Below are 14,183 nucleotides of genomic sequence, written 5' to 3'. Positions count from 1 at the left end.
TCTGAAATATGTGCCCATCACCTCTTGGAGCTGTGATGAGTTGACATTTTTTTTTAAACAATAAACAAGCTCCAGGGAAAGGAAGATTCGGGCAGAATCTGTATAAAAGTCTGAGAAACAAATAATCAAGTTTCCCTTTAAGCTGTGCAGCAGACAGACCCACAGATGTTCAGTCAGACCCACCCAGTCAGGGACTCAGGGCTCAGCGCACAGCCATGCAGCTTAGAGGGGAGGAACCTTGCAAATAACACAATGTTTTAAATAATAGAGCCTAGGGTCATTTGGTGAAGGCTATAGCTTAACAAACAAGGGTGCCTACAGATTCCACAGACCCTGGGCAAAGTGAGTATGGTGTTGGTGTCCTCCTGGAAGGGGCGGGGCCTGGAGTAGCTAACCCAGAGTGTCACCCAGAGCAGTGCTCTAGCAGAGATTTAAAGGCCTCAGGGCAACAGCCCCCCCCCTCCCATCAGTGGGTCTGTTGACATATCATGAAAAATTATGGTAAATAAATATGATCAGCCCTTATCTACTAATATTTTTGCCCACTCCTTTTCGTCACTCTTTTTTTCAAATGTATCCCCCACTTTGCTCACTTTACATGAACTTTAAAAATATTGTTTTTCACTGAGTGTTTAGTAAAATGCTCTCATGAGTATGTAAAAGAGGATTTGCTCCATTTATCAAAACTGCCAAAGATAGCATGTTAACATTTGTAAAGTGCTCTGAAATTGAAATATGCTGTATAAGTGCTAATTATTATAAATGCAAAAGCAAAGCTGTACAACACTTGTTTTCCAAAACCTGCTCTGAGACTGGTTCAACGGGGAACAATTCTGTTTCTAAAAAGTTACAGCAGTGTGACTGAGGTGACTCAGTTTAGCTATTTGCACATGACCTGTTGGCTTTCACATGATGGAAAAATAACCAATAGTTTCCCATTGTAGATTATAAAATCATGGAACATTAAAATTGGAAGAGCGGTCATCTAGTCCAATCCCCTGTTCAAAGAAGGACCAATCCCAACAAAATCATCCCAGCCAGGACTTTGTCAAGCCTGGCCTTAAAAGCCTCTTGGGATGGAGATTCTACCTTAAGATCAAATAGTAGTATGCAACACTGGCATTGCTGACTCAAGTGAAATTATTGTGATGATCATATATGTATTTGTCATTAACCAGCTGATGCATGTAAATTGCCTAACTATTCAGCTGGCAGTTCAAACTGCCAAGATTTTCTACAAGACAAAATAGTGGCAAAGGGCCAGCTCCTGCAATTAGATCATGCATGCTGAGCTGTGAATTTGAACGGAGTTTTGCTGACTTTGATAGGGATCCACACTGTATAGGCATCTGCCTATCCCACAGTCAGTTTTGAAACTACAGACATAATCAATAATTTTCTCCTGAGGGGGGAGACCCTCTTCTTAGCCTGTAACTCTATCCATGTCACTCCCCACATTCTTTTGTGTACCTCCCTTCTCACCAGTGTATCAAGTTCTAACTTCTATTCTGCAACTTCAAGTCTCTTTGTAGGTCTTTTCCTCTTGTTGCATCTACTCAGCCTCCCTTTGCTCCCGCAGTGATATAATTGGGCCCTCCCACCTATGTTTTCTTTTGGGATGTCCCAGTACACACACAATTTTCTGTCGAAATTTCTCCGTGAAATCTTATCCCTCTTCACTTCTATCCTTTAGGCCTATTTGTGCCATGGTGTCTACCAGAAATCTGCCAGCCAATGATGGTTTGATAGGTGGTTAGGGATAGTGATTTTCAATTGGCTACATCTGAAGGCTACCTTGACCGTGTGCCAGAATAAGCAATAGCACATTGCTGATATATCCAGGGAGAATTAATTGTGACTCCCATGCTCCTTCCGTGTTCTGACAAGTATGTCAGAGGAGTAATGGTCGTTCGAATTAGAAAGCCTGATTTGAACTACCTACTTGGTGCCGCGTGTAGCTGCGGGCACGGAGTCCAAACTACCAGGGATTTAAAAATGGCGGCGCCCGGCAAGATGCAAATGAAGCTCTGGATATTTAAATCCCGGGTTTCATTTGCAACTTCGCTTGACTACATTAACCACCCTAGTTCAAACTAGGGTGGTTGTGTAGACATACCCTAAGTTACTTAACCCCTTTACTTCTCTTATCTGTACCCAAGCAGCTAAAAATCTGGTGAGTTTTTAGATGGAGCCAGAGCCGCTCTTTCTTCTACATCCCCTCTTCTCTTTGTCCATTTCCCTTAGGGTAGGTGTCAAGCATGCCTCCTCTACTCTGGTCAGAATTACAATCGGCATCCTTACTTTGCTGCATGGCTCTGAGAACTACAATAACCTAGCACTTATTTAACCCAAACAGATTTTCAGAGAATCTGGACCCATCAGGAACCACCACTCGATGCAAGAATTAACCTATATGTCTATGTGATCTCTTGTCGTCTCTTCCACCTCCCTCTTATATTTCTCTACCAATCAAAATATCATTATGATGTTGAGTGCCCATGAACTGCTCGATTATCTCGTCTGCTAAGTGTTCTTTATCATATGCAGTGTCATTCATTGGATTGGCACTTTCATATAAATTAACGATGATTGTTCATGATTACTATACTTACACTCAACACTCATGCCGTGTTTTTATGTAACGTGCTTTCTGTGGATCTCAAAGCATTTTATAGACATTCATGTAATGAATGCTTGCCCACTACAGTATGATTTTATTCCAGTATGCAGATGGAAGACTGAGGTGTTGTCAAAATCCAGGTATATTCAATCTGAGAAGTCCAGACTTCAGTACTCTTTGCTAACCATTAGGCTAAGATTCTCTTCCAACTTTATAATAAAAAACAAACTCTTAAGTTTCGTTTAATTAGTTGACCATTTCACAGCTGCCTCACATGCCATTATCTCTAGCTAAATGGACTTTTGGCGCTACATATCATGCCCCTGATCTTGCAAACACTTATGTACTGGCATAACTTTGCTCATATGAGTAGTTTTTAACTTCAGTGAGGCTAATTATTACAAGTGAAATTATTAACGTGCCAATGTTTTTGTAGGATTGTGTCCCAAAGCACGGGTTTCAAAGTACATTTTGCCTGATGTATGTGAGGAAGCAGTGAAATGGTTAATTTAAATATTTAAGGAGATCCATGTAGTATCAGGCACATACCAATGATGGTAGGTGGCATTACACTAGGACCTACGATTTCTAGTCATCAACCAGGACCCTGTGAGGTGGTTGCTAATAGGGTTGACGACCTTCTAATAACACACAACTGAACACCTTTGACCTGCCCCTTTTCTGAGGTCCCATTCCCATTCACTCCACCCCCAGATTTCTGTCACTCACTCTTCAGCACCCTCTCATTCATCTTCACCCTGGTTGAGACAGGGGTTGGGGTGCAGGGGAGGTTGAAAGCTCTGGATGGAAGTGCCATCTCCAGGATGGGGCCAGAAATGAGTGGTTTCGGGGGGAAGGAAGGGACTCTGAACTAGGGCAGAGAGTTGGGGTACAGCCAAGAATGAGGAATTTGGGGTGGGGTGGAGACAAGGGGTTTGGAGTAAGGATGGGGGATAAGGTCTGATGCAGGGGTTGACATGTTGGAAGGGGTATAGATCTATGCTAGGAGTATGGGTTCCAGAATGGGACCAGAAATGAGGGGTTCAGGATGCAGGAGGGGACCCTGAGCTGGAGCAGGGAGTTGGGATGTGGGCTCTGTCTACACTGCACAGTTATTTTGGAATAAGCTATTCCGGAATAGTTATTCCAAAATTGCTTATTTTGAAATAGCACGTCTACGCTGCAGGGAAGCCTCAAAAATATCGAGGCAGGGTTCCCTAATGTAGATGTGTGATCTCAGTTTAAGGCCCCAGGAGGAATGACTTAGAATGGCCCTTGTGAGGGGCTATTTCAAAATAGCAGAAGTCGAGCATTTACACACGCCTTATTTTGAAATAGCTTTTTCAGAATAGGTGGTGTTCTTTGTAGAATGAGGTTTACAGAAACTGGAATAAGCCGTCCATTATTTTGAAATAACAGAATTGCTGTATAGACACTCGCATTGTTATTTCAAAATAATGGCCATTATTTTGAAATAACTTGGCTGTGTAGACACACCCTGGGGTGGAGCCAAAGGTGAAGGATTCAGGGTGTGGGAGGAGGCTCTGACCAGGGGCAGGGTGTTCAGGTGCAAGGAGTGAGGGGTTATGGCTCCAGGAAGGAATTTGGATGCTGACAGGGACTCCTGGCTGAGGCAGGGGAATGGGAGGAGGTGTGGGGAGGAGGTTCTGGGAGGGAGTTTGCCATTGGGTTCTAAGCTGGGGCAGTGGGTTGGGGTTGTGGGAAGTGCGATTAGGGTGACTCTTACTTGAGCTTGCCCACTGCCAGCATAAAGTGGCTCTCTGCTCCTAGGCGGAAGCATGGTCAGGCATCTCTGCACGGTATGCACTGTTCCCACAGCTCCCGTTGGCTGAGATTCCCAGCCCACAAGAACTGCACAGTTGTTGCACAGGGCAGGGGTAGAAGCCAGGGGTGTGTGTTGCTGCTTCTGATCAGGTAAGGGAACCTGCCAGTCCCATCAACTGGATTTTTAATGGCTCGGATGCTTTCCAGAGCTATCAGGGTACCTTTCTGACTGGATCTTCTGGACACCTGGAAATCCTAATTGCTAATGGAACAGCAAAGGGTTTGTTTTGTTTTGTGTTTTTTAAATACAAAATAGCAGCTGGATAGAGGAATCCTTTCCTTCATCTTGTGTGTGACTTGTGTATAAACATTTTTAAGTTCAAGACAGGCACCAGGTCTTGCTATATAGCAATGCCTGTCAAAATGAGACTTTAGTTTTGTTTTGGGGGAGAGGTTATTTAATGCTATTTAATGATAAAGATCATATACATTTAAAATCTTTGAATGCCAGTATATTATGAAGGTATTACTATCTTGCAAGTAAGCTGGGAACAATAGTTGCCTGCAAAGTGTTGTCTGTTATTAAAAATGTATTGTGTTCTTTTTTTTTAGAACTGCATCTATTAATTCTGCACTTCACAACCTTCCTCATTTTCACTTCTGAACCACAGATACAATAATCCTGACTAAACCTTGATCAATCCCACTTCACCAAAAACAGAATATTAGATTAGTGAAGCCTCCTAATTAAACTTCTTTAATTTCACAAATAATACTACAGAACACTCTGCTGTGCTGCCCGTCAATATTAAACTATGTTTCTCTAAAGGAATAAATAAAGCCTGTTTTGTGATGCTGTAACTTTGATTTTTTTCTAAGTCATGTTTGCTTACTAGTTCATAAAATTCAGTAATCTACCATTTTATGGACTGGCAATTTTACAGACATTACAATGAGTTAGTGATTTTTTTTTTATTCCATTGCAGCATTATTTTAGCATTTCCTATTGGTTTAGTTAATTTTCATTGTAATTCCTGTTTTTCAGATATTTATTACAAGGGAATTGTACTTGATTAAATGGTGTATCTGCAGGAAAGGTTTTCCTTGCTTTTTCCCTTTCTGCAGGTATGCTAGGACTAGGCAAAATCTAGCTCTACGATTTTAATCAAAAACTTCATCTGGTTATACCCTAAAGTGTTTACAAACATAGATGTAATAGTTTCTGCAAATGTATTGTAGCTTTAGAATTCCTTCAAAAATAAATTAAAAAAAAAACCCTAAGGATCAGTGCTTGGTCTACTAAAGAGAATAGCAAAACTAAATTTCAATGGTGATAGCAATGTGGTAGAATTTCATCCCTAATTAATGATGAAGATACATTAGACACAATCTTGGGGTTGAAAGTCAAGGCTAGCATACCTTTCTTAACCCATATATTTTCATAATAATCACAGCTATTGATGTACCTTTTATCACAGAAACATAAGGTCAGAAGAAGCCTCAAGAGGTCAAGTACACTTCCCTGCTAAAAGCAGGGCTAACCCAAACTAAATCATCCTAGCCAGGGCTTTGTCTAGCCAGGACTTAAAACCTCTAGGGAGGAGGATTCCACTTCCCAAAATAACCCATTCCAGGGCTCCACCACCCTCCCAGTGAAATAGTTTTTTTTCCTGCTATCCAACCTATACCTCCCGCACTGCAACTTGAGACTGTTGCCCCACATTCTGCCATCTGTCATCACTGAAAATAGCTTCTCTCCATCCTCTTTGGAACTACTTTCCGAAGTTGAAGGCTGCTATGACATGCCCCCCTCACTCTTTTCTTCTGTAGATAAAATAACCCCACATCTCTCAGTCTCTCCTCATAAGTCATGTGCTCCAGCCCATGTAATTTTGTCTATAATTTGAATATATTTGTATAAATTACTCTTTTATTATGTTGTTTAAAAGGAGGAAAAGTTGTTGAGTGGTGATTTAGTCACATTACAGACTTTAACATAACTATTTTTGTATGTACGTAACCAGGGGCGGCCCAAAGTGGTGGAACTGGTGCCCGAGGTGGAACGCATGATCAGTGCCTCCACCTGCACGGCCCTCAACGGCGTGACGTCAGCGTGACGTCATAGTTTGGCTCTCCAGGTGCCTTGTTGAAGGCGGTGTCGTAGGAGACGGCTGAGTTGGCCTATACTCACGGGCCGCCCCTGTACGTAACAAGGAACATACTGTAATGGCTCCAAACATAACTACCATAATTTAGCAAATATAACCCGCAGGTTATATTCATTTTTGCAAACCCCGCACCCCTCTGCGGGGTATACTCGGGGGCGGGATATACTTTTTTTTTTTTTTTTTTTAAACTCACCTGGTGGTGAGCACTCCCCCGCCCCTTCCCCCACTGCACTGCCTCCAGCCTCCTGTGGCTGCACAGGAACCAGAGGATGAGCGCTCCCCCGGCTGGAGGCTGTGCAGCTGCAGGAAGGGGCCGGGGAGCACTCTCATTCCCCCGCCTGGAGGCTGTATGTCTTAATCCTTATCTGCTAGTGTAATGTAACTCATTCCTGTGACTTAAACGTTACATCATCTACTCCTAAGTGGAATACAGAACAGAAAAATGTTAGATATAGTCTGATTGAAAATTATTAAACCAATAGTGGAAAATTCCTCTGTATAAATTAATCCAAGTGAGAGAGAACCTGAATGATTTTATTATACATCTGTCTTATTCCTTTAAATATGTCTGCTGCAGAGGTGGGATCACGTGCAGGTGATAGTGCAGCACACGTATTTAATGGAAAGGGACAGAAAAGTATTCATATAAGAATTAGGATGCCCAGGTTTGTCCTGCAAAACCTTGTCCACTTGAAAAGCTCTTCATCATGTGACTCCTCCATCGACTTTAATGAATCCACTTGTGATACAGCAATGTTCCTGTGAGCAAGAGCTTTCAGCCTTGAAACTATGTATATAATTGTACTTGCTTTGTTCACAGGAGGGTGGAATCTGAACTCACAGAAATAACCCCATTCACAACCATTCCTTTTAAATCAGATGAACAGGTTTTGGGGCATGAACAACTTGATCTATTTAATGATCTCAACACAAGCAACCAAAATAGATATGAATGAAGTTCATTCCTCAGTCTGCTTGCACACGTTTTTGTGTGTCCATGTGTCTTAAAATTATCTGTATTTTGTGAAATATACCTGTGGTCTCTGCAGATGTATTACATACTCAATGTTTTTGCTAATTGTTAATGCCTTTATTGTTGCAGATACTGAAGTGGTGTATAAAAATAGGAATGGACATGTTGTTAAACTGAATGTAGAAACAAATACAACCACATTATTATTGGAAAATACAACTTTTGTAAGTAATACATATTTATTTTACTCATTAAAATTGTGTGTCACTTTTAAAGGGCATCCGGTTAATCGTTATTTGGCTTTTGTCTATAACAGACAAGGAATATAGTGTTTACAGAACACATTAAGATTATATTCAAGAGAGAAATTTACCCACTCCATTGCTGAAGATATTACTCATTCCAATCCGGCATATTCTCATGTGTTTGCAGACAGCCTGACACAGGTCCTTGAAGGCTCACTTCTGCTGTGTTGCCTAGAGTGATGGTATAAGGAGAGTTGATTATAATATATGGGAGTTTAATTAAAACTTTGAAAAGTTTTTTTCCTGGGTGATTTTTGGTCAAACTTTGAAATTTAAAAGCAAAGCAGAATTTGCAAAATTAAACTAAGCTATATAGTTGGAAAATTTGGCATTTTTTTCCATTTTGCTGACATTACTATGGATGTAATTAGCGCTCATAATTAAAGAAAAAGCATATATGTTTCTTATTTCCACTAATCTCTTCTAATTACCCTTTTCTCTGAGCTTAGTTTGTGTCCAGTCCTTCTGAATTTCTTCTAACATGCCCTTCAAGTAGTAGGGTACTACCTTAAATATAGAAAAAAATCATAAGAATTAACTATTTTTCCTTTGTTCCTTTTCATCCCATATCATATAAGTGATACTGCTTATAATCTTCCCTTTATAGAGCCATACAGTACATATTTCATGCTTTTCAGTTCTTCCTCACAAATCTTTTATATTGTTGTTTTCTGCAATCATTTCAGTTTTGGGAGGCCAAGGTGCCCAAGACTGAATTAAAGATTCATTTTCCACAGAACCACATAGGAAAGGATTATTTCCTTCCTGGTCTGTGTTATGATGCCTTTGCTAATTCAGCCCATAGTTACCTTGGCTTTCTTTGCTCCCTGTATTTCACTGTAATGTAACTTCCTTTCTCACCTCAGGAGCATTTTCTGTTTCAAGGGCCCCAGCTCCCAGTCACCTGCCTCTTCCAAACACCTCAACTAGAGGTAGGAGACGCCCTTATTTTGTGGGGGCATGGGGCTACATCTTCTGTTGGTATAGGCCTTCAGAAAATGTAATGCCCTCCTGGACTGAACAAGAGAATGAAGGGAAGGAGATTGTCTGAGGGATGTATCTGTGAGACCCGATATCTCCTGTCTCTATTTCTGGAATGGTGCACTTTATATACCACCCATGTCTCAAGAGACAATCTAAAACTGAGAAGGGCTGTCAGTGCTAACTATAATGTCTTTTTTTTGTCCACTTGAGCAAAAACGCTCCTTTTCCATATGGAAAAACAGCAAATTGATGAAGACAGACAAACACTGCAGATGTTGTTTGGGTTGTTTTTTTTTTTTTTTTTTTTTGCCCCCCCAGAAGGTTGCTCTTTTCTGGGTTTGTGTTAGAAAATAGAGATTCAACTTCAGATTACCCAGACTCAGTTCAGGGCACAAGATAAAACACTTTTAATTAGGAGTTGTCAACTGGTCAAAGATGCATGATGCCCAACCAACTATCCTACATGCCTGCATATGAAACAGAGGCAAAGAATTTGAAACAATATGTCTGTTTTCCACAAGAAGCTTGTTTGCATGTGATATGTGAGGAGAGTAAAAAAATTAAAAGCACAAATGAGGTAGATTCTAGACCAGTGGTCTCCAATATTTTTACACCCAAGATCACTTTTTAAGTCTCAGAACAGGTGAAGATCTACTGCCCTGCCCCTTCCTTGAAGCCCCGCCTACATTACATGAAGAAATCTAATGTAAATGTACTGCGCAAGTGCGCAGTTCAGAGAGGGCTCAAGAGCTACTCTTAGAGCCCCTGAGATCTACCGGTAGATCGCGATCTACTGGTTGGTGACCACGGTTCTAGACAGTCACACCTAAGTGGAATGGAAAAAGCTCAGTGTGGAGCAGAAGCCTAAAAATGACTTAGAGGTATAATAACAAAGGGTAACTTTGCCATACCTGATAATTTTCTGTCTGCGCTGAATGCACTGCAAACACCCTTTAACAAGCAGAATGTAAGAGAAGCAGGCTGCAGAATTGAAATTCAAAATATTCTCACTTCTCTAATCTCTACCCTAAAAAATGCTCCGGCTTCTCCATACTGCTAGATGTACTCTCCAAAGGCTAAACACCTGAATTGTGTATGGTAATTCCCCTTTCATTGTCACATCTGCTTAATCATTAGTGCATGAATAGAAATGTTGCTGGTTTAACACCTTGCAGAGCTGTCTTGTATTTATGAAAAACATGGGCACATCATAACAGAACCACTGGCAATGCAAGTTTCCACACATAGTCCAGCTCCCCCCTGGAGAACCGGTGTTGTAGTGTGAAACATTCCTCCACATTTCCCTTTCTCTCTCAAAATAGACAATGATGGGATAAGTGGGTGAGTTTTTCTTAGTGAGGTTGATAATTGCCTATTAGAAATCATCCCACCATAACAAACATCTTCAGGTACACAACCAAAGAGGTAATCCTGGCTCTTGATTGCTACCTGAATTGGCTGGATTTGAACCAGCATCTTATAAGTGAATATCATCTTACTTTATTACTAATCCCCTGAAGCACACACTGAAGCACACATACCCCTCTCCCCCCGCATGTGCTGCTCAAAGGTTCTCGCTTTACTCCTTGGAGATTGCCACTTTGTGAAAAGTACGTTTTCTTTTATCCTACTTAGTGTCACTTTCTGTCTAAAATGCAGACACAAAACCTTCTGAAAAATCTTTTGAAAGACATTCACTGTGTTCCTTCTCCATGTGTATCTGCAAGTAAATCGGAGACAGCACAAAAAGGCAGTTTCTGGGCTCATTAGTAAATTCCATGTTATGTGCGTTATAGAAATGGGTTTTTTCCCCCTTAAGAAAAACAGCACATTAGTTTTTAATCGATGTGTAATGGTGCCGGAATTTATTAAGAACTTCTGATGGTTTTTTTTCCCTTTTAAAGTCTCTCTTTTTTCCTCCAAAGAAAATATCTGTATTAAGTCTCTAGAAAACATCAGGGTTCCCCTCCCCCCCCCTCCGCCACCCCTCAGTTTCCTATAGATTTATTCAAAGACTGTCTTAAAAAATCTTACATTTTACTATAATTAAGATATTTGTCCTCTCCAAATAATCAGCAGTTTGCAAAACAATGTAATGGTTAACCATTTCAAGAAGCACCACATATAGATAATTAGCATCTCTGCAGGTTAATGGCTAGATGTGGGTTTTTTTTTAAACGATATCCTTCAGCTTTAGTGAACTTGTCTGAGTTGGTCAGTGAATAGTGTTCCCTCTGTAGCTGGCCAATAAGCAATTGATATTCAAAACCAGTGATATGCAAATATTAATAGCAGGAATCTAAACAACTTCAAGCAGGAAGTTAAGCAACTCAATAGAGCCAAAGAGGCTAGAAACTAATCACAACATGGCATCTTGAGTTCATATTGTGATGCTGTATCAATGTGTGATGGCAGTGCCTTCTCTGTTATCTAGCTAATGTCCCTGTCACCATGGAATGTAAGCTTCTGTTCACCAATTACATAACCATCAGCAGCAATTTTTTATTCTTATTGCACATTACAATTCCAAAATTATTTTGGATTCATACCACATTTTTGTCTAAATAAGGATGCCAATTTTTCTGACATGCTTTTTTCCCTCCCTTTTTAATAGACTCTTTCTGCTGTCATTTCTTTTTAAACTTAGTCAATAGCTGGGTTAACTGTAATTAACCCAATCATAAATAAAGTTCTAGAGATGGATGCATGAAGAAGCAAGGAATGGGGTCTATGTGCTTATCTGAACTAATGAAATGGCCTCTCCTCTTGCTCCCATCCCTCCTATACTGTCTGCACAGCTGCCCTCACCTGGTTTAAAATATATTATATTAGAAGATTAATATAATAGTACCCGGAGTTGCTCGGGTACTTAACTCAATTTTTGTTTTCCTTCATTTTAAATCATTGTCCTGGATTGGGTCTGGGGATGAGGGGTATAGTCTGCCCTGGAGTGAGAGGACTAACAGCCTTCTCTCACTGCAGCAGCTTAGGGTCACATGAGAAGCACCTCTTCATGGCCCCTGCAGCTCCAGCAGGTATGCATGGGGGTGGGATGCATGTTCCCCAGCTGGGGCAGGTCCAGATTCATCTTCCCAGTGTGCCTCCCAGTCAGAGTAAGGAATAGAACAAAAGCAATTTTGCCTCACTCCCTGATGAAGGGAGAACAATCAATAATGTTCTCCTATGACTCAGGTGGGGAGAGTGGATGCTTCAGTCCAAAAGGGTATATCTAGGGGTTGAGATGCTTGGGGTTGGGGCAGTCCTGGAGGGGGAGGGTTGCAGCATCTGGGAGAAAGGACTACCCCAGCCCTCTCTCACCCCAGCATCTTAGAGTCTGGTGAGAAGCAGCTCTTCATGGCCGCAGGAGCTCCATAGCTGAGGGAGATGTGAATGCTCCCTGGATGGGGCAGGTCCAGGTTTGTTTGCCCACTCCCTCCCCAGGCAGAATGAGCAATGTAGCACTCTCCCTGACAAAGGGGAACAGCCAGCGTTGGTCCCATACGAATCAGGGTGGGGGGAAGATTCATCCCACCACCATCCTTCCTATAAGATTTCTGGGGAGAGAGGGTGAGACTCAAGCCTTGGGCAGTCCCAGATGGAGGGCTACACCTTTCACCTGCCTGGTGATTCTGTCTCTTTTCTGTAGGGTTTTATGAGAAGCAGTCCCATTCTAGGTACATCCCATTTTCCTAGCACAACCAAACCCTTACCCTGCTTTAAGTTGTGATAAGCAGAAGCTGTGTACTGAATTTGGTGGGCTTAGCTTTTGCCATTAAGGAAGCGTTCTTGAAAAGACAGACAGATGCACAGACAGACAAACTCTCTCAAATAAATAGTAGATAACACCCTCCTCCCCCCCCAAAAAATACAGAATATTTCAAATACGGAAAAGTATGATCCATAATTCAATTGCCAACGTATACCCACTGAAAACAACCCATGTCAAAAGTTCTCTTCCATCCCTCCCCCCCTTCCCCCCCAAAAGACCACTAAAACTGATATGCAAATATGACAGGAGTGTTAATTCTCAAAACCTGCTAGGATCCTTCTACCATATGCATAATGATTAAAGCTGTGGGAAGAGGTTAGAAACATGAATAAAATAGGAGTTGCTCTTGTAAGACCCACCTGTTCCTTACCCACTCACTTTGATGCAGCCCCTTTTCCATCCACATGTTAGTTGATTATGCATGTCTTATGACTGCAGTGGAAATGTCTTAACCTTGCAGGATGACAGCAACAGAAAGGGAGGGGGAGGGTAATTTATGCATCACTATTCACAGATGCGGTATTGTTAAGTTAAATCAATCCTGCTCTTCGTGACCAGAGGCAGGATTCAACAGCAGGAAGGCCATCAAAGCACTTGTATTCCAGATAGGAAACTAGGCTCATCTTGTGCAGAATGTGAAGGGGATAACAAGGAGAATTCTTTAACTCTCTCTAAGCTCAGCACAGACCTGCAGACCATGAGTTTACACCTTCAATTGCCTAAGAGGACAGGACATGGAGTTATGAGAATCTCTGCAAGTAAAAGCTTGGCTCACAAATAGTGCTAAAGAGCTATCCATATTTGTACAAGGAATGCCTTGTGCCTTTATTGTAATACAAACTGAGTAATGATACTCTTATTTGAGCCTTACACACTAATCACATGAACACAGAGATAACCCTAGGCTGGGTCATAGAGGTTACGTCCACACTGCAGCACTATTTTGGGATACCGGAGCTATTCTGTGTCTTCTAAGTGTGCCCTTTATTTCAAAATATAATGGGCTCCCTATTCTGACATCCCTGTAAACCGCATTTCACAAGGACTAAGGGACATCAAAATAAGATATGCATAGCTCAAATGGCATACCTTATTTCGACCTACAGTGCAGTATAGGTGCACCCAAGACAGTAATGAGCTGGAGTACTACCAGGAGTCTAAATTCCATTCTTTGCTATAGCTACTAAATCAAATTGCATCAGATCACCTCCACAGACAAGAATCTGTGTGGTTGGAAGAGACATTCTCTTACTGTCTTGGTTGCTGGAATGCCATATCTTTTGTTGTTGTTGTTGTTGTTGTTCATGCACCTTCTAACCTTCTATAGAAGAGCAGGGCAAATGGAGAGAGGAATGATTTGTTTCCTCCCAGCACTTCTGCTTGAAAGAAAATTAGTTTCTGTCTCTTTTGCTGATCTCTCTCTCCACACTGCACTAACTGTATGCATATAATCATATATGCAGCAGAAGCTGTAGGGTCAGTTTCTGGCAGCATGGTCAGAAGGAAGGAAACTGGTTTAACTGGACAAGGGAGCTGTTGGTGGTCCCCATGCAGCCAATATCATTTTGGAGCTATTTCT

General features: G+C 41.5%; 1 protein-coding gene across 2 annotated transcripts in view; it reads left to right on the top strand.

Annotated features, from left to right (window-relative positions):
- DPP10 (dipeptidyl peptidase like 10) overlaps positions 1 to 14,183 on the top strand; it is a 468,324-nt gene that overhangs the window by 238,258 nt on the left and 215,883 nt on the right. For both annotated transcript variants that reach the window (XM_075933252.2, XM_075933251.2), the window contains one exon: positions 7,676 to 7,770. In XM_075933252.2, coding sequence (XP_075789367.1) covers positions 7,676 to 7,770 — 95 coding nt within the window. The remainder of the gene's footprint in view (positions 1 to 7,675; positions 7,771 to 14,183) is intronic.

This window comes from Pelodiscus sinensis, chromosome 7 (assembly GCF_052426305.1).
Source record: "Pelodiscus sinensis isolate ZL-2025 chromosome 7, ASM5242630v1, whole genome shotgun sequence".
Lineage (NCBI taxonomy): Eukaryota > Metazoa > Chordata > Testudines > Trionychidae > Pelodiscus > Pelodiscus sinensis.
This window is presented reverse-complemented; position numbering and strand designations above follow the sequence as displayed.